A 21,126-nucleotide genomic window follows, 5' to 3' on the forward strand; every position below is an offset into this window, starting at 1 on the left:
CAGCTTTTTGGAGCAGGTAGGTTTTGTATAGCAACCTTTCTCCTTCATTCCTTTGGCCACAGGCCGGTGAAGTCCGGAAATTCAAAGCAGTACCATTCATCTGCTGTGCTAGGGATGACACAAGGTGCTTGGGAATCCCAGAGCCTAAAGCAAGGTCAGAACAAGCAAGTCAGCTTTTTCTAGACAACAATATGGATGCCACCAGGTCAGGCAATACACAAAGCCAGAATTACGATATCCAGACCTTCTAAAACAACCTGCAGATGGCTTTGAAGTCTTCTTAGGTCTCTTTCTTGCATAGGAATCTAAAGAAAAAAAGTGATAGGGTGGAGTTAGATCGAGGAAGAGAAAGGTATTTAGAGTCAAATAGTGTCTCTAAAAGGTTTCTTGCCAGACAAGCACAACAGAACTTGTGCCACAGACAACCACAAGGAATCTGGGCTACAGAAAGCTTGATGCATTCTCACACAATGGATAAAGGACAGAAATAAAACTTGTTACCTAATATATATCAATCTATATATTTTTGTTGTGCCCTGCCTATTCTCACCTTACCAGTTTTCAAAGCTACGCAAGTAGTACTAGAAAAATACTTAGTTCCTGATTTTCTTATCAAGCAACCCAACTATAGTTCTTTATTAGGCCATTCCCAAGACAGATTAAGTCTTTTAAATCCATTAATCTGATTATCATATCACCACTTATTATCTTAGGGGATTCGATATCAATACACATGCACCCAAATAGTTTCTTGACAATACTTCACACAACATAAATTTAAAAAAGTATGACACCTTGGTACTCAAGGAAGCAATCCACACTTCACAATGTGGAAAGCACCAAGAAAATCAAACCAAAGAATCAGCCAGGCTACAGTGACAGAGCAGAAACTGAGTTAAGGACTAAGACTAAGGAGGAGCAGTGGTGAAGTGGTTAAGAGCAGGTGTACTCTAATCTGGAGGAACCGGGTTTGATTCCCTGCTCTACCGCCTGAGCTGTGGAGGCTTTGGAGCTGTGGAGGCTGGGGAATTCAGACTAACCTGTACACTCTAACACTGGGTGGCCTTGGGCTAGTCACAGCTCTTCGGAGCTCTCTCAGCCCCACCTACCTCACAGGGTGTTTGTTGTGAGGGGGGAAGGGAAAGGAGTTTGTAAGCCCCTTTGAGTCTCCTATGGGAAAGGGAGGATATAAATCCAACTCTTCTTCTAATGTGGTGATAAACTTATTTATTTTATTTATTTATTTTTTCAATTTATATACCGCCCGATAAACTTGCATCCTGGAAACATGTGGATTATACTCACAGATTTCCTATAGCACTCTGTAACATCAAACACATTTTTAAAGAAAACTGCTTGCCCTTGTAGGAAATCCCAATATCTACTAGGTACAGCTCCCCCTTTCCTTGGGAAAGGATGGGAGAGAAGAGGAAATCCTGATACATTCAAACAAGATCCATTTCTTCAGGGGGCCATGGAGAGCCATGCCAACCCAAAAACACCGGTTAGAAGGGCTTCTGTGCATGCACACAGGATGTCAACAGCTAACGAAAGACAGCAGAGAGGGGAAGAGAAGTCTGGTCCAATCCAGATGTTCCATAAAATGCAAAGCAAGCATCCTCTGAAAACTAGGTCTGGAGCAAGAATACAGCACACCAACAAGTGTACATGGCAGCTAATCCCAGCAAACTTTTCCCCCTTTCTTTCAAAAACAAACAGAAAAGAACAAGAGAGGGGGGGGGGACTTAAAACCCAGCAGCAAATTTTAAAAAGAGTCAAAAGTGTTTGCCTCCTGTCAGTTTGATCCCAACCGTACAGAGAAGTTTTAATATTGCAAAACTATGAGCATTTCTGAACATGAGACCTTCAACCATGAGACTAAGATAACACATACCCCACCCCACCCCCCACAAGTTCTTACTAACCTGAGGCTCAAATCTGCACAAAGTGGGTGTTTTCTGCACATTAATTGGGGATTCTTCCTTTTCTCTGCTGCCTGGTGACCCTTTTTTCTTGTTCTCCAGATGGATGGCAATCTTCCTTTGCAGCTCTGCGACAGGAGAAGGCGACAGGTACTGTGGGAGAATTTTCCTCTTCCCAGCAGGCCTTTCCACAGCCTTTCTTTCTCTGCCTGTAGGATTACTTCAGAACAAACCAACACAACAATTGTTGCTCTGGGCTAAAAATACCCAATTCCTGAGCATGGAACTGGGATCATTTTCATTTTCCAAAGGATGCAAATGTCCACAATTAAGGTATTTGCATTTTCACCAGGGTTGGAAGTAACCTGGCAAAGCCTCAGAGGACAACGGTGGCACTTCCTGTCCCAAAAACTTTCCCATGCTTCTTTGTCACATTGAATTTAGTGGGTCAGGATGCCATCCAGGTTCTTTCAGGGGCAGAATTTGTCTTCCGGGTCTTCCCTTAACCAAATTATCACTTTGGGGTACTACAGCTTGCGACTGACCTTGATTTATTGGCAGGAATCTTTGGGTGCCTTCTTAGATGCAACAGGTACGGCTGGCCTCCTGTAGGGACTTTATTTGGCTTTTTTCTTTTCTGTAGATTAGGGTAACACTAACAAAAGGAGAAAATGCATAAATGCACAAATGAGAAATCCAAACATGCAGTTTCATCTTAAACACCACACCCTGCCTCATGGCTGCCAATGTCACCTCTTTGGGGGGGGGGGGTGGAGGATGGGAAAGAGGCTCACTATGATATAAGGTACTCAAGGGTTTCCCTCAGCAGGCAGGCTATATTCTGCTCTCTTAAAGCTGTATTGCACAACTTTGCCATGTAGTACCTGCCATAGAATCACATTTGCTGAACATTCTCCCTAATCATATGCTTTTTAGCTTTGAAACCGAACACTTGTGCTCCTTTTTCTGTTTGGGGAGACGGCTGGCCACTGGCCCCACACCTGCACTCTAACAGCAGTCAGACTCAAACATTTTCATTTCGCTTCTATTCCTTTTCCATGCTGGCCACAAGCCATAATTCCTAATAAAGGAACATCAAAAGACATGCTCCATGTTTTACTAACTGTAGCAGACAGAAAGCAAGCAATAGAAAACTTGTAGTCACTACAGCCATTATGGTGAAATTTCACAACAGCAGAGATTTAACAAATAGACAGCTTTGTTCCATGACCATCGATGACAACCATACCAAAATGAAACAATATGCAAGAATAAAAACCACATGAAATCCAGAAAAGCAAATATATTATACCATGCGGACACGTTAATCAGCCCTGATATTATACCTTAGTTCTAGAAAATTTTCTGGAAGACAGGATTATCCTGACATTGAATTGTGCTTCTATTAATAGCTACTGATCTCTGTAAATTCAAAGTGTTGTGTTCGTCCAGGTAAGTAAATAAGGAGCAACAGGAGCAAAAGAGAGAGAGAGAGAAAGAACATGAGAAAAGAGAAGAAAGGAAGGAATAGGGAAGAAGAAGTGGGACGGCATGAGGCAGCGGGTCACAATCAGGGCTGATTAACAGGTCAGCATGGTGGAGCACTTGCAAAGGTCCACAGTCCAGTACAGGGGTCTGCAACCTGTGGCTCTCCAGATGTTCATGGACTATAAATCCCATCAGTCCCTGCCAGCATGGCCAATTGGCTGGTGGGAATTGTAGTCCATAAACATCTGGAGAGCCACAGGTTGCAGACCCCTGGTCTAGTAGAGGGCTCACCACTAATAGGAGACTCTTCACCCATCTGTTCCAACAATGAGGATGAGAGATTACCCCAGATTGCTCTGCACTTTTGGGGTGATCTCCCATTTCCTGATGGGAATGGCTCCACAGGAGGCAGTGTTGCGCAGCTCTCTTATGTGAGCATTGCATTCCACTCCCTCCTGGCAGTTCACCAAGCGGGAAATGAGAGTCTGAGATGTCACAAGAGCCTCTGAGTTAATCCTCTATTTTGGACAGGAAATAAGTTAAAGAGAAAGAAGGGAGATTGCCCCTCATGTATAAGAGAATCACCTTGACTGCTTCAGCTTTTCTCTGACCAAGAAATGGGAGACTATTCCAGAGGTCCCTGTGATGTGACTTCTGTCTCCTTTTGCATGGTTATGAGACATTAAAAGGAGGAAGTAGAAGAACCTAGACAGGGAAACTTACAGTCTCTTTGCTGTTCTTAAAAGACAGGATGCCTTCCAAAGCAAGTTCTTTCACGCACATTTTCTGTGTAGGAGTCTGTCTAAACAAAGAGAACCCATACTGTTGGCTTCTTATGGATCTTCAATGAGGATTACAGTGGTCACTTAAGAGATATTCCTGCAAGTGTTAACAGGATGAGGCTCTCTGTATTTCAAACTGCACTGTGCTTGGTTTGTTGGCAATGAAGGGAATCCTTTGCTCTCAAGCTTACACCTGAATGAGACCTCCCCAGTTAGAGAGAGAGCTATATTCAATGCTCACCGTATGTACCACAGTACTTACATTCTTTTAGTTGGTCTCTCACTGAGCAACAATTTATGCCGCATATCTGGGATCCACTTCACAATCAAGTTCCCATAGGCAGGCTGGAAACCCAGTTTGAGTGCAGCAAGATCACCGAGATCTGTCACTTGTATCTAGCACATGGGGGTAGGGGAGAGATAGTAATAAGGAAAATTACAGCCAGTTGCTCTGCAAGAGCTCAAAAAGATCACAGTTCAAATTTTTCAAGGAAACAAAATACAAGTTATGGAGCCTGAAGGATGTAACGCCTGCTCAGTAGTTTAGAAAGCGGCTACATGAGCACCTCAAACACTGATTAAATACTTTTATTAGTCCTAATTCTTCCCCCCAGCATTTTTAATGTACGCTCCCTGGTTTTAGTATTGTGAGAAAGTATTGTAAGATCTTATGTTCTTAAGTTTCCTTCAGATAAAATCAAATATGTGGCATCTCTATGTTTGCTTATTTATAAATAGACAAGCAAAGAGACTCTCCTACAGCACAACATAGCTACTACACCACACCAGAAGTCCATACAACCCCTGCACACCGTGTGTGTGTGTGTGTGTGTGCGCGCGCGCGCACAAAAAATAAACACATACATCATCTGGTAATTCGCCAGAGTGCTCAAATGCTATTGTGTGCAGCAAAGCCTAGCTAGCCTCTGTGAGTGCCAGGAACAAAATTACTCAGAGCCTGTTATCTATTTAAACGTACCGGTATATGTTTAATTTATTATAGGAACTCCATTTCTGGATAGGATGGAGTAAATATAGTTTCCCAATCTAGTGTCACTAACTAGGATGGACACAGGACCTGCATCCTGCTCTCATGGTTGTAAGATGGAGAAGAAGGTATCCATGCCAGCGGAGGAGCAAAAAAAAGTTTCCTGAGAATAGCAATCTACAAATCAAAGGGATAGTGTCACAGCAGTAGAGAAAGGATGCCCAGTGCCTTGACCCCTCTATCTCTCAGAGGCTCTAGTCCAGTGGTGGCGAACCCATGGCACAGGTGCCAGAGATGGCACTCAGAGCCCTCTCTGTGGGCACGCATGCACAGAGTTCATCATGTGATAATAGTGTAATTATTTAAGGGAGATTATTAGCATCAAACCTAAGACCTAGTTTTGAGGAAGCAGTGTAGGTAAATCCTGTTAAGCTCTGTTAAACCCCACTGATTTTCACTAAAGCGTGATCCTTTACCTGGGAGTAAGCTTGGTTGCTTCAAAGCAAAACCACCGACTACCACCAAGCTTACTCCCGAGTAACGCGCGCCTTGGAGCCAGCAGTTTTTTCTATACTAAAACCTCGGTATTCAGGTTAAATTGCCATGTTGGCACTTTGCGATAAATAAGTGGGTTTTGGGTTGCAGTTTGGGCACTCGGTCTCAAAAAGGTTCGCCATCACTGCTCTAGTCAAGACCCTTTTTGAAGTCTGAGGTTAAGAGACAGCACCAAGTCCTTAATTCCCAAGAATTGTTTCATTCACAGCCAATTTACAGTTGCCTGGACTTTGAAACATAGTGTCTATGTGCACATCTCTGCCCTTCAGCAGGAGGAATGACATCTTCTCCAAGCCCTGATGGGGCTCCTAATGGTTATCTTGTAACACTTAATTCCTATGGACTAAACATTCACAGCCATTAAAAAATCTTTCTTATTTCTTTTGCTGCTCACTCAATCAAGAAGCGTAGTGGAAGAAGAGTTTGGATTTACACTCCACTTTTCTCTCCTTTAAGGAGTCTCAAAGCAGCTTACAAACTCTTTCCCTTCCTATCTCCACAACAGACACCTTCTGAGGCAGGTGGGATTGAGAGAGTTCTGAAAGAGCTGTGGCTATCCCAAGGTCACCCAGCAGGCTTCATGTGTAGAGCAGGGAAACAAATTCAGTTCACCAGATAAGAGTCCACCACTCATGTGGAGGAGTGGGAAATCAAACCCAGTTCTCCAGATTAGAGTCCACCACTCTGAATCACTACTCTACGCTGGCCAAGGGGCCACAAACAGCCACCAAAGATTATGTATAGTTGATTGATGGAAAGCTGCCTAATTTGTAAAAAAAAAAATCAACGTTCTGTTGTCAAAGTCCCTGATTCTGACATGGAACCACAGCAATAAACTCATTCATAGTAATCAGACAGGGAATCAATTTTGGCTTATTAAAGTAAATTTGAATCAGTGGGGATGGCAGTCCAGGACATGTTTTGAGGCTATTTACATTCTGATACAGAACTAACAGGGTATGAAAAAAATCCCCCACTAATGATTACCTTTCTTTTTGATAATGGCAACTCACATTATCTTGAAGGGTGCCTACACTTATGTTAAGGAAATATGCAAACTTGTTTAAATGTAGCCGACTGATAAATCAGTCAGCAGGCAAATTTTCATTGTTGTTTTGATGTCATGTTCATTCTCATTGAGACAGAAAGCAAGATATAAACCAGAATGGCTGCATAAAACAAAATTGCAGCAGTTTTGAGCGGCCGTAAATAAAGTTAAATGATTTCTTTGTAGCTAAAAAAAGCATTGTTGAAAATGTCAAGAAACTCAACAACTATACCCCAAACACCCAACCCCAGCTAATTGTTGAACTTACTTTTTCGACTTGTTTTAAAGAGGTTAAACTTATTGGTGTGTAGTGGGGGGGATGAGACTCCACCCTAGAATTCAGCCCGGGGAAGAGATTTCTTTCAGGACTGAAATATGGAAAACAAAAAGAAAATGCTGAAAAGCTTATGCAGACCATGCACAATGGACAGAACTTCTGTCTAACAAATACTCACTACTATTTTTTGCCCACACACACTAATTAGCACAGGCTGAAATCCACCAGCACATTCACTCATACAAGCTGGACTGAAATATACAAGGGCTGGACAAAAGCAGTGCTTCGCTCTTATGTGGCTCCAGTTCATCTCAACAGGGCTTACACAAAGTTTCTGATGGATTTCTATTGTTAGGCTTGCTTCCTGATTAAGACACTTCTGAACGACTCGGCCACTCCTTTCCCACTATCCAAGTTTGTTGGGATGAAAATCGCATTGAGCAAAGTTTCTATCCCCCCTGCAACAGACCCCTCAGAGTTTGCTTTTGTTTTACATGTACTTCCCTTATCTCTTCAATTAGTTACTGCATATGAGTAATTTAGTGGTTAAAGTGTTGGACTAGGATCTGGGAAACTCAGGTTCGAACCTCCACTCTGCCATGGAAACTTGCTGGGTGACCTTGGGTCAGTCACACACTTTCAGAATCACCCCTGGCAACTATCTGGATGGGAGAGCTCCCAAGGAGTACCAAGGGCATGATGTGGACACAGGCAGTGGCAAACTGCCTCTGGACATCCTGCCCTGAAAACTCTGCAGCATCACCATAAGTCAGCTGTGACTTGATGACAAAAAGTATGGGTTTTTGCATACACAAGTGTGGTGTAGTGGTTAAGAGTAGGTGCTCTAATCTGGAGAACCGGGTTTGATTCCCCACTCTGCCACTTGAGCCTTGGAGGCTTATCTGGGGAACTAGATTAGCTTGTAGCATTCCAATGCAATGCCAGATGGGTGACCTTGGGCTAGTCACAGCTCTTTGGAGCTCTCTCAGGGTGTTTCTTGTGAGGGGGGAAGGGAAAGGAGTTTGTAAGCCCCTTTGAGTCTCCTTACAGGAGAGAAAGCGGGGATATAAATCCAACTCTCTTCTTCTTCTACTGCAACTAAAGAAATCGTTCATTAATTTCTGAACTTCAGTACAGCCATAATTTTCAAACTGTACAATGACAATCATTGAAAAAGGAAGAGAATAAGCAATCTGTCCAGTTAAAAAAGTAGTCAAGGTTGTGAACTTGCTAAGAAGGTCAACAGAACTTATTTCTGGCTACATATGCTTAGAATTGCACTGTAAAGTTTCCAATAGATATAGTTTGTTGGAACAGGAACCAATAAGGTTCCCTGTACCTAAGTTCCGTAGATGACGCATATAGGAATGAACAGGAAATTATTATTTTTAAAAAGTGGATGAATTATAAAACAAGAGGAACAAAGCTAAAAATCCTCAATAATATTCTTTTTCTGTTCCAGATGGACAGGCAGGTGCGTATGGCGGCTGAATGTCCTAGAGAAAAAGTCTGTAGAAATGAGGAGCTGAAGATTTTTTCTTGGCATGAAGGTAAATAAATAAAATCACCTGGTAAATAACATCCCATTATGCCTCCATTACAGAGACAAGGGGTTTTTTTTATTCCCCTCAATGCAGCTGGTAATATTGGAGCTGAAGCTGCATTTTACATTAAAAAATAAACAAATCAGAAATAAAAACAGGCTAGCAGGTATCAACCTGTTATTTATTTATTGATTGATTTTAAGCAATTATATTACACAGGAGCAAAATGTCCTGGGTTGGCCCTGCAACCTAAACTTAATTTACTGGGAAGTATAAGGGGCAACTTTGCACAGAGTTGCCAAAAAGTCTGGGGGAAAATGTCATTTCTCTTTAATGGAGGATTAATGTGTAAAAATTGGCAGCTGAAGCGTTCCCTGGCATGAAGGACTTAAGCAACAGCCCCTCCTAAATAACATCCCATTAAACCGCCCCTGAATGGACAGGACATTTTTCTTCTTCAGGCAATTGGAAACCATAACTATGTAACTCAGCATCTGTCAAATATTACAAATCCAAAGTTCCAACTTCTAGAACAGGGGTCTGCAACCTGCGGCTCTCCAGATGTTCATGGACTACAATTCCCATCAGCCCCTGCCAGCATGGCCAATTGGCTGATGGGAATTGTAGTCCATTAACATCTGGAGAGCTGCAGGTTGCAGACCTTTGTTCTAGAAGCACATAGGCATGAGGAAAAGACAGATCTCAATTTATTAACCTGAATACAGAGAGTGGAGGGACGAATGCCTCAACCGTCCTTGGACTTGTACAATATTTTCCACTATCTTTGACGTTGATGCTGGGGCTGGAATTTCCAGGATGCTTGATCCTTCCTCTATAAGAATAATTGAGTGGGAGGTCGAAAATTTTCAGTGTTGGCAGTTCATCTGAAACAGAAAAACCACTGTAAAAGTATAAATAATGGCACACGACCTGCAGGCAGGGAAAGCTTTTCGTCTTGCATGTACTCTTTGTCTTTATTTTTAAACAACAGCATCTTTTAGAGAATATTTTTTAAAACTATACCTCTCCAGTCTGCTTTCAATTCCTTTGGACGCCAAACAAGGAAATTAAACATGCAACCAAGAGACTTAAAAAACATTTTGCTCTTATGTCACGCAAGAAAATCAGATTGTAAAACATGTCTGTATGTTTTACACTACACCATTCCACGGAGTTATAGCAGTCTGTTACACCACAATCAAATCAGTGTCTTGTAGCACCTTAAAGATGAATATTGTGATGGTGGCAACTTTTGTGAACAAGAGCCTGTTTCATCTCATGAATCAGATGCAATGGGTGCTCAGCCTTGAAAGCTTACATTACTGAGCATCTGAGAGTTTTCAGGGTCCCACAAGACTCTTCATTGATTTTTCCCTCTAAAATATGACTACTCAAATTTATTGAAACACTACAGATAGGTTCAGGGCTTAGTAAAACCAAATGGGACCTGGACCCCACCAGTCTCTACCCATAACCTAAAGGTTCTAAAATCTGATACATAGTCTACCATGGCTCTACTTCACCTGACAAGTTCCCTCAAGACCTGCTCTGATCCACTAGGCCAGGGGTCCCCAAACTTTTTAAACAGGGGGCCAGTTCACTGTCCCTCAGACTGTTGGAGGGCCGGACTAAAAAAAATTCCTATGCACAAATGATTGTGAAATGTTTGATTTCACCTTTCAGCCTTTCTGTCATGGTCTATTTTTAGAACAGTGACCAAAGTATGTCGAGTACAGGGTGGGCTCCAAATATTGTTGGGGAGGCTGTGGAATACCTCCCCCTGTAAAAAACAGCAGAACTTTCCCAATAAAGCATTCCATCTAACCCAGGATCAGGTATCTTCCTGGGTTCTTTCCTCCCTAGCAGCCAGCGAGCGATTCGCCAGCCTGGCTGATGCCAATGGGAGTGAGGCGGAACAGAAAGCCTGAGAGCAACACATGGAGTAGCCGAGAGGGAAGGGCGGAGCAGGCATTGCCACATGTAAGGTTTCCAACTCTGGGTCAGAAAATTCATGGAGATTTGGGGGTGCCATCATGTAACTGCAATCAACAGCCATTGGGGCCGGTTCCTCCTCTCCCTCGAGCCCCCACTGCACATGAATGGAGCCATCACCGCCATGCCTGGCGGGCCGGATAAATGCCTTCAGGGGGCCACATTTGGCCCCCGGGCCGTAGTTTGGGGACCCCTGCACTAGGCTGTGTGCGCTCTGGGCTGGCCCAGGCAAGGGAATCAATCATTCTGAAATCAAAAGTACAAATGTGCCAGACTACAACAGTTGTGGAAATATGGAGACCTCCTTGCTTATTAGCACCCACCCCACCCCACCCCAATACATCCACTATAGCTATTGCTGAGCAGGCTCGTAACTGAGGCAGCAGAGAAGCTCAGTGGTAGAATACCTGATCTTTGGGCAGAATACCCCAGGCATTTCCAGTGTATAGGCCTCAGCTTGCAAGTGTTAAGAAAGATTATTTTTCCTTGCCTGAGACTATAGAGACCTGCCAGTGACACTACTGAGCTACGTGGACAAAAACAGTCCAGTTTGATATAAGAAGAAGAAGAGTTGGATTTATATCCCCCCTTCTCTCCTGAAGGAGACTCAAAGGGGCTTACACATTCCTTTCCCTTCCTCCCTCACAACAAACACCCTGTGAGGTAGGTGGGGCTGAGAGAGCTCAGAAGGACTGTGAGTAGCCCAAGGTCACCCAGCTGGCATGTGTTGGGAGTGCACAGGTTAATCTGAATTCCCCAGAGAAGCCTCCTCAGCTCAGGCGGCAGAGCGGGGAATCAAACCCATTCCTCCAGATTAAAGTACACCTGCTCTTAACCACTACACCACTGCGTAGTTTTGTATGTTGTGGAGTTCAAACTTGATCAATTTGGCCTAGCATCGATTTGCTACCAGAAGAAACATTCATCAAGCAGACAGCTGATTCTTTTTCAGCTGAACACCTGCTTACCTTCCCTTTCTGGACAATGCCTCTCAAGCGAGTTAAGGTCTTTGACAAGAATCCGCGGTTGCCCCTTTTCAATCCTCCGTATTGCCTCCCAGCATGGCGGGTGTTGGCAAGCAGTCATATTGCAAATGGTTTCATCCCAGTGGCTGATGTCCACAGTCATCATTTCTGCAACTGTTTCTTGGGTTAAGGAGGAGTCTGAAAATGCTGTGTACAAGGAAAAACGTGAACCAGAAATAAACGTGAACCAGAAATAAACAAGCTTCACAAAAGGAATGGATTATTGGCCAATAACTTACCTTAGAACTGTGTCAGCTGTTTGATGTCTTCTGGTCATAGTTCAGAATGTTGATGTTGGTCTCTAAAGGTCTTAACACTTTGATTCCTTAACAGATCCCTTAACACATCATCTCCTCTGTTATGCCATCAAGACGTTTTAGATCAATGAAGAATGCCCTCTTAGAGGGCTGTATAATCTGTATGCCCCATTTTAAACTAGGAACAGAGTTTTTCTCAGTGACAGCATCTCATGTCTAGAACTTCCTCCCCGTACCAGCTTTATCTGACGCTTGTCCTTTCTAGATTCAAGCACCAGATAAAGACCCTTTTTCCTACCCAGATTTTTGGTTGTATGGGTTTTTTTAAAGGGCTGACAGTGCCACCTGTAGCAGAATTGCACCCCTCTACGTACTTAGGAAGCGCGTGACTCTGCTTAGGACTGAACTGCTGGTTATTTTGCTTCTGATTTGATTAATACAATTGCGTTTTGCTTCATGCTAGTTTTGTGAAAGTGCAGATTTTATAGTTGTACTTATAGCAGTGCTGGTCTCCTTGGATTTTTAGTTCCTGTACTTGTATCTTTTTAAAGGGCTGCACTGGCCTCTTGGTAGTGGTGGAAAGTGCCATCAAGTCATGGTCAACTTATGGTAACACCACAGGGTTTTCAAGGCAAGAGATGTTCAGAGGTGGCTTGCCATTGCCTGCCTCCCAGGGAATTTAAATTTCCATTTCCCTTTTCTAATGCTGGTTTTGCTGTTATTACATTGTTTTTATTACAAGCACCCTCAGTTGCCATCGGCTATGAGGTGAAGTTTACAAATCTTTTAAATAAATAAATATGCAAAGAGTAAGGACTGTCTGACGAGCAGTCCCAGACACTGTCACCAGCATTACCTCTCACATTGAGGTTATTAGCCGGCGGTCACTCGGACAACCAAAGCAACGATGGCAAAATACCATCAATGCGGATCTGAAAGTTACATGCCTGCAACCAGACAACACGCTCAATCGAGGGAAGTGGAATTTAAAAATCTGAGCAGCAGACCCTGCATTAGTGAGACAACACTAGGAAGAAGAAGTAAGGACCTGTCAAGAGACATTTGCAGTAGCTGTCTTACAACCAAGCAGCTCCACTTCTTTAGAGATCCAAATCTGGGCCTGAATATTTGTATCTTTAGGCTACAATTTCACAGCCATGCATAAACAGCTGTAGATTAACTTAAAATTTAGTGGATATTAATTTTGTCTATTGGTTTATTATTTTGTTTAAAAAGCATATAAATGGCATTGTACATAGAACAAAAGTAGCAACTTCTCTTACTTGGGAAAGCACATGAATTGAAGCATTAAATACAATAAGTACCACAATTATAAACAGTGTAAGAAGAATTGCAAAATATTTTTAAAAAGTAACAAACTCTCTCTCCCGTTCTCTCTATACAGAGTGAAAGAAGTACTAAAGTTAACATATATCAATATATAAAAACAAGGGTACATTTCAATGTAAAGAGATCATTGGACTCTCTAAGAAGAAAGTGACTAAGGTGGGAACTGTAGAAAGATAATAACAACTAAAGTTTATAGATACACTAAATTCTGTTATTTTTAACAGATCTGCGCTCTCAAGAAGGAATAAGATAAAAATGCAAAAAGAGCCTCAAACGCATTAAAAACTGCTCACTATACCTGGTAAATCTTGAACAGGGACTCAGTGGAAGCAAAACATTATTCTCAGGCCTAGTTTTCACAAACTGCTAAGGCGGCAGTTTGCGTTGCACCACTTTAGACTGCAAGAAGAAGAAGCACATAATGTAATGTTCTGCCATAAAAACAAATAATAATTCCTGCACATAAAAAGCAATCATGTCAGGGAGAATTCTAAGATAGAGCCTGACATATAGGGTGTTTGCTTTCTTTGTGGAGGAGCATTCTAATCATAGGAGCCCACACACAGTATTACTGTCTCATCTTTGTCATTGAGTCCTAGTAAATAGATCAATCTTTGTGGACAGTGATAGGTAAGAAGAACCACTGACTATCTGTGGCACATTTATTTTGCTTCATACTGCGGTTCCAGCACAGTGAACAAAACAGGCCATATAACAGTAAAAATACATGAGATTTTCAGCACATATAAATGTTCCCATCTTAAGATCTTAAAATAAAACCACATACCAATACATAAAGATCTTAAAATAAAACCACATACCAATACATAAAATCAAACAGCGAAGTAATGGATTCAAGATGAAGGAAAAGAGATTCAACCTAACATTAGGAAGAACTTTCTGACTGTCAGGGCTATTTGACAGTGGAATTCACTGCCTCAGACAGTGGAGTCACCTTCATTGGAGGGTTTTTAAACAGAGGCTGGATGAGCATATATCAGGAGTGCTTTGATTGTGTGTTCCTGCATTGTAGGGGGTTGGACTTGATAGCCCTTGTGGTCTCTTCCAACTCTATGATTCTAGGGGTTAAATCATCAGGACAAACAAAAAACAATAATGCAGACTCATCTTATTAGTTGAAAGCCAAACAAAATGAATCAACTTTCAGCAGAGTTACAGCAGGGACAGCGTGAGTCTAATCTCTTGAAGCAGGGTGTTCTAGGAGCAGTGACTTTATTATTTATTTATTTCAATTTATATGCTGCCTTGAGGGAAGATTTAATAAAACAATTAAAACAGCTATAATAATTAAAATCTAATCCAGGCTAGATAAAATACATTTAAATTAAAATCAACTTAAAAATCAGAGGTAACAGTTAAGACCGGCAACAGGTGTTATTGAGAAACAGATAGGGGATTAAGGGTTTAGGGCTGACAGCAAAAGTAACTGTAATTGAAAATAATTACAATTTTGGGCCTCAACCAAAAGCTTGGCGGAACAACTCTGCCTTACAGGAACTGCAGAATTGCACCAAATCTCACAGAGCCCTGATGTTAGGTGGCAGAGCATTCCACCAGGTAGGGACCAGGGCCAAAAAAGCCCTGGCCCTGGTTGAGGCCAATCTGACAGTAAAGGGGTCAGGGACCACCAGAAGGTTTGCATCTGCTGACCTCAGGTTTATCTGCGGGAAATATGGGGTAATGCAGTTTTGGAGGTATGCAGGTCCCAAGCTGTTCATCGCCTTAAAGGTCAAAACCAATATCTTAAACATGATCCGGAACTCTACCGGTAGCCAATCCAGTTTGTGGAGGATGGGGGTGATGTGCTCCCTCATCGATGCCCCATTAGGAAACCTTGTGGCCACATTTTGCACCAGATTCAGTTTCCAGATCAGAGTCAAGGGCAGGCCAGCGTAGAACGAATTACAGTAATCTAGCCTGGAGGTGACCGTTGCATGGATCACAACAGCTAGATCGGATTGGGAGAGATATGGAGCCAGCCACCGAGATTGGTGAAGATGGAAAACGCTGTGCGTGCAGTATGGGTTATCTGGGCCTCCACAGAAAGGGAGGCATCCAGAAACACCCCAAGACTGTGGGCAACAGGGATAGGTTATAGAGCCATTCTCTCTAGCAATGACAGCTGGAAATCCTCAGGTCCAAAGGTCCTACTTTCTGGCAGTTCAATCAAGTCTCCATACAATTTGGCATTGAAGATGGCACACCTACCAATCTCTGGAAAAGTGTAAATGAGAGAAAGTGGTCACTGAAACACAGTAGCTGTTTGGGTGTTTGTAGGGCCATAGCCATCCCTTTGAATGTTTGTAAGACCACAGCCACCAATACAGTTGTTCCAACACAAGTGTAACACAAGGATATCCTCTTGCTACCCCAAAACTAATTAGACTGCAGCATTCTGCATCAAAAGCTGTTTCTAAACCCTCCCCATGGCCACTTCCATATATCATGTATTTCACTTCCAACCTCACACTGGTTCTCTCAGGCCAGGACAAATGAGAACCCCAACATCAGTTCATGAGCTTAACGGGTGAACAGGAATTCAAACCTGGGTTTCCAAGTACTGTATTCACTACACACCATTCCCAGCCAAATAGTGTGAACCAGCTACAAGATTTTTAGCCAGCCCAACCTCAGACTGGCGTACGCGGGTCTTCCATCCTCCATTCTACTCTCACAATCCCATGAAGTAGGCTAGGAGTGAGAGAATCAACCATGACAGGTCCAAAGTAATCCTGTAAGCTTCACCGTAGAATACGCACTCATAACACAATCTGTTGTGAAGCTGCTGGTGGGTGGGTGGAAGGAAGGACTTTGAGACCCTGTCTCTTTTTAACAGGGTTGCCAAGTCCATGTTGAGAAATTGCAAGATTTGGAGATGAAGCCTGGGGAGGGAAGGAATAGGGGAGGGAGGGAGCTTAGCAGGGATAATACCAGTACAGCCTCCAAAGCAGCCATTTTCTCCAGAGGAACTGATATCAGGAAATCTCCATGCCCCACCTGGAGACTGGCAACTTTACATTTTGAACCAGGGCCAAACTAATTTGCTTAATGAGAATTAAGAAAATGTTCCAGCGCTAAAACACAGGAAAAAGTATGGTATACTCAGGAAATTTTTCGACGCTTAGGGGAAAAAATCTGCGGTCCTCACGCAGAACTCTCGCACGTGGGTCCTTCTGCCCTCTTTCCCGCCTTTCTTTCCTTCTTCCCACCAGCCCCAGCGGTCGCTAAAGACTGGCGCGCCTTGGCCTAGACCAGCTTTCCCTTCCGTTGCCGGGCAACGCTGAACGCTCTCGGCCAGCTTCCGCCAAACCTTTCCCTTCAAATAGAAAAACAGAAAGGCTACAGTGACGCAAAAGCCTCCGTTTCTGGCAAATAGAAAAATGCCGCTCTAGCCCTCTATTTCTCTATGGTAAAACGCTTGGCGTTTGCAAGAGATAACGAGTTTCTGTTTTACACCGGAAGTACTCATCTGCAAGAGATGCGCGTAGTGCCCGTTCAGGTCTTCTCGCTCTTAGGTACTGCTTGAGAAAGCCGTCTGCCTGTGAAGCCTGACGCGGAGCTCGCTGGGACGCGGGAAGGGGGCGGGGCTTAGTGAAGTGTGGCTGGGAGCAGCAAGTCGCCTTCCGTCGCGCGCCTTTCGAGCGGTGGCGGACGGTGAGCCGGGGGGTTTGGAGGTGTCTCCGGGTGTGGGATCCCGCTACTCCCTCTCCAACAGCTACCGGGGGATCTAATTGTTTTGCACTGTGTGCATGTTCAGAGGATGATTTTTACTCAGTAAGACAGCTTTTCAGACTACTTTGGATGGCATAGACTGAGTGTGTTGGAAGAGAATGGGTTCGTATCTCCCCTTCCTACAGCATTGGCCCTCCTATGAGTGGGCCGGCGTTTCTGGACAACTTCCCCTCTCATTCTGGAGCCCACTTTTATCCCAAGAACTCAGGGGATTTCTTTTCTTGCATTTTGCCCTCCCAACAGTCCTTTGAAGTAGGCTAGGATGAGTGGCCCTGTTGCTTTGAGCTTCTTATGAATGTGCCTAATACATGAAAAGTTAACTTGCCTTATACAATCAAACTTAGTCCATTTGGGACATTATTGTCTACATGGGTTCCTAGGCAGGGCTTTTCTAGTGCCGGAGATCCTCTGACTAGAGGTGGAAGGGTTTGAACCATGATCTAACCCTCTCTTAAGGAATCTAGGGATTCCTCCCTCAAAGTCTCTTGGTAAGGTTAAAAATCACACACCTCAAATGCTGTGAGAGATTTCGCAGCACAGAAGACAGTGGCTGATTTGGAGTTCATATACTGATGTAGGGGTTGTCTATTACATTTTATCATGTCCTTCCTCCATTGAGTCCAGGATTATGCATATGGCTGTCCCTTATTCCATTTTATATTCACAGAAAGCTACTGAATTTGGTTAGGATGAGAAAGTAGCTATCTTCAGGTTATGAGCTGAGCTTTCTGATTAAGTGTGGGCTTGAACCCAGGTGTCATAATCTGAGACTCTGAGCACTGCATCACGCTTGCTTCTCTAAATGGCTGCCCTAGAAGCATAGTCCTTTATATTTTCATCTGTTCCCAATACCTTCTTACTGTTATTTGTCTCCAGTTGTCCACAATGGCTGAACGACCTGAAGACCTGAACTTGCCCAATGCTGTCATAACTCGCATCATCAAGGAAGCGGTGAGTAAGGGGTGTTCGAAAACTGAAAACCTGACTGGATCAGACCAATGGCTCATTTAGTTCAGAATCCTGTTCCCCACAGTAACCAAGCGAGTGTATTTGGTAGGGAGTAATTTTAGAAGTGCAGCATGAAGTAACAGTTCACTTGTGAGCTGGTCTGGCAGCTGAAACAAGGGATTCTTCCACACAGGACTTCCAAACAATTAAATTATGCCTTGGTATCTCTTGGCTCCAAGCTGTAATTTGCAGACAAACATCTCTTTGATCTCCTCCCACTCCCAGCTTCCCGATGGAGTGAACATTTCCAAAGAAGCCCGGAGTGCCATCTCCCGAGCTGCCAGTGTGTTTGTGCTGTATGCCACATCATGGTGAGTGTTCCTTCTCTCAAGGTGCAGAAGTGTGGATGTATGACTAGTTTACCTAAAGTGCAACTACATTACTATTTAAGCTGTCTTTTGAGAATTTTATTTGCCAGTGTGCTCTGTGGTAGAGCTTCTGCTTTTCATGCGGAAAGTCTTTCATTCAATCTCTGGCATTTCTGGTTTAAAGGATCAGTTAGTAAGTTATGAAAAGGACCTGAGATCCTGATGAGCTGCTATGAGTCAGAATACTAACCGTGGTAGATCCATTGTGCGCAAGGATTATGTGTAATACGACTGATGCTATAATTATATAAACTTGGTCTTGTCACTTCAATCTGCAGAATATTAGCAAAGCTCAGACTTCTCTAATAAAAGCATACACCTTTTACCTTTAACAATATTTAACAATTTAGATTGTGTTTACAAGAACTGTTAAGCACTATTCTTATGTCGAGATTTCTACAAAAAATATATTGTGCCTGTCTGAAAAACGGGTTACCCTAAGCCGGGTGCCTTTCCAGTAACGTACCAAAATCAGAGTTCTTTATCCAGATACTCTCAAACAGCTGAGATTTTAAAATTGTATTAAAAAGAAAGAAAAAAGAAATAATAGTCGGCTCTCTCTCAGCTCTAGACAATTCCAAGTATAAAAAGCAATACCATACAATACAAGGCTATTCAGCCCAAGGCAGATGAATGAATGTGAATGAATGAATTAATGTCTTTAGAATAGTGTCAGGGGTCTTATAGAATTTGCTCGTCTAGATCATTTGATCAGTAATTACCAATGATCAGTAAAAACCAATGGAGGTTGAATAAAATCAGTGAGGGAGATGACTTCCCCTCCCACCTGCGCATTCTGGGCAATGAAGACCTATCTATCTGGTTTAGGATGAAGCCTCTTAAAAGCCAATTCCGTTATGTAACCACAAACACAGTTTACAGCTTTAATAAGGGCCAAAGGGTCTGTGTAAAGGACCTAGCACTACCCAATTTACAAGATAAGTGCTCTCTAAGTAAATTTAAAGGAATATCTACTTCCTTCACACTGTCAATGATGAGTTTTGTGCTTTTCTCTTATCTTATTACATATTCCTTATTTAGTGCCAATAACTTTGCAATGAAGGGGAAGAGGAAAACTCTGAATGCCACAGATGTCCTTTCAGCCATGGAGGAAATGGAGTTCCAGCGATTTGTTGCCCCTCTGAAGGAATCTTTGGAAGGTAGCATGGAACTTATCCCATTGTCTTTCTACTCTATTTCCTGCAAATGGATTCTCCTTAACATGGGTTAGAGCCAACTTTGGTACGTTCACTGTTCCAGCGAGGGTGGAGTAGTGGTTAAAAGGGTTGACTCTGGAAAACTAAGTTTGATTCTTCTCCATGTGATTTGCTGAGTGACCTTGGGCTAGTGACAATTTTCTCAGAACTCGCTCAGCCCCATCTGCCTCTCAAGGTGCTGATTGTGGGAGTGGAGGAAGGAAAGGTGATTATAAGCTGCTTTGAGACTCCTTACAGTAGAGAAAAGCAGGGTATAAAACCCCACTGTTCTTCTTGTAGCTTACAGGCGTGATCAGAAAGGCAAGAAAGGAACTGTGGAGCTTAAAAAGAAAGACAAAGATAAGAAGGAAGATTCTGAGAATCCAGATAAGAACCGGGAGGATGAGAACGAAGATGAGGACGAACGGATGGAAGAGGAGGAACAAAATGAAGAGGAGGAAGTGGATAACTGAGCAGCTCCGTAATACACTGCCAAGGCCAGGCATCCTTTGTGTGTGGAAGGCAGTGACGCTGCCTCACTGCAGTATACTGCAGTGCTGTCCTGCAGTATACTGTCCTGCTGGTCTGTAAGGCCTTTTGTCATATTTGGGGAGCTCCAACAAAAGTCTCAGACTACATCAGCTTGGGGCAAAACCTATTTTGGAACAAAGTGCTAGTGATGTTAAAAAAAAAGGCTGCTCCTTCCATTGTATGGATGGCTTGTTAATGTAAAAGACTAGGATTTGGGGATGAAGCACAAAGATATTCCCTTCAAAACAGGAGAAACAAACATTAGTCGGCTTTGTTAATGATGTCTGAAGTCAGTGCTGGTGCATCTCTGAGGCCAGTTGGGTTCAGAGGTGGGGTATTAAATGCACAGGCTGCATTTTACTCAGACTCTTGGCCTGTTTCACTCCACTTCACATGTGCTTCAGCTGTGCCTTTTTTTTTTTGTCTGAGGATGCTGTTTGGGTCTTCTCTTGCCCTTCACGTCCAGTGTGTTCCTATTGTGGCTATCTTTGCCCACATCTCTCAATCTCCTGATGCCTCTTCTTGATTCAGATTCAATGCTACTGATTTCTACCATAAACTATCCAAAGTGTGGTTTGATAAACTGAAGCTTTTCTTCTAAAACAATGTCATTAAAAGGACCACCAAACTAAGGCAATATTTCTCTTAAGTCTCAAGTTTATGAGTCAGGTTGTCTACAGCAGAATAGGCTTTCTTCAGTAAAGCAGCTAATAGAAAGTAGGTGTTGTGCCTTTTAGGTAAAGGAGTTAATATGTTCTCATTGCAGTGACCATAGCAAAAGATTGATGAGTCTGACCTAATTTCTCCATGTCCACTGGGATCAGAGTATTTCTCAGCTGCTATAGTGCTGGCATACACAGCATATATACTCTTCCCTTGGTTATGGATTGTTGGTAAAGCCTACACACTGCCATCACTTAAAGGATGTATGCTAATTTTCTTTGCCACCTTCACTGTGATAAATTAGGAGTGTTCTTACAAAATGTAGGTGCACGAGGCATTGGCAAAGCACTTTCCACACAAGGTGTTAGTATGTTGAAAC

The 21,126-nt window shown here is 43.0% G+C and overlaps 2 protein-coding genes across 5 annotated transcripts; one reads left to right on the plus strand and one right to left on the minus strand.

The window, feature by feature from the left end:
• Window positions 1-68: 68 nt before the first annotated feature.
• Window positions 69-16,779, minus strand: LG12H9orf43 (linkage group 12 C9orf43 homolog). The gene is made up of 10 exons (XM_048512206.1): window positions 13,527-16,779; window positions 11,565-11,768; window positions 9,320-9,488; window positions 7,052-7,151; window positions 4,455-4,588; window positions 4,134-4,212; window positions 2,468-2,577; window positions 1,926-2,050; window positions 245-305; window positions 69-144 (listed from the first exon to the last, which is right to left on the minus strand). Exons 2-8 carry the CDS (start codon window positions 11,725-11,727, stop codon window positions 1,966-1,968), a joined length of 840 nt encoding a protein of 279 aa, XP_048368163.1. The 5' UTR covers window positions 11,728-11,768; window positions 13,527-16,779; the 3' UTR covers window positions 69-144; window positions 245-305; window positions 1,926-1,965.
• On the plus strand, window positions 16,651-20,721 carry POLE3 (DNA polymerase epsilon 3, accessory subunit). Of its 4 annotated transcripts, none has more exons than XM_048512207.1 (5): window positions 16,651-16,764; window positions 17,858-17,932; window positions 18,215-18,300; window positions 19,399-19,517; window positions 19,854-20,721. In XM_048512207.1, exons 2-5 carry the CDS (start codon window positions 17,867-17,869, stop codon window positions 20,024-20,026), a joined length of 444 nt encoding a protein of 147 aa, XP_048368164.1. In that variant the 5' UTR covers window positions 16,651-16,764; window positions 17,858-17,866; the 3' UTR covers window positions 20,027-20,721. The 4 variants fall into 4 exon arrangements, with proteins under 4 accessions (XP_048368164.1, XP_048368165.1, XP_048368166.1 ...); XM_048512208.1 differs by lacking the exon at window positions 16,651-16,764 and adding an exon at window positions 16,774-16,903; XM_048512209.1 differs by lacking the exon at window positions 16,651-16,764 and adding an exon at window positions 16,897-17,023.
• The last annotated feature ends 405 nt before the right edge of the window (window positions 20,722-21,126 follow it).

Source organism: Sphaerodactylus townsendi, linkage group LG12, assembly GCF_021028975.2.
Source record: "Sphaerodactylus townsendi isolate TG3544 linkage group LG12, MPM_Stown_v2.3, whole genome shotgun sequence".
In the NCBI taxonomy this organism is placed as follows: Eukaryota; Metazoa; Chordata; class Lepidosauria; order Squamata; family Sphaerodactylidae; genus Sphaerodactylus; species Sphaerodactylus townsendi.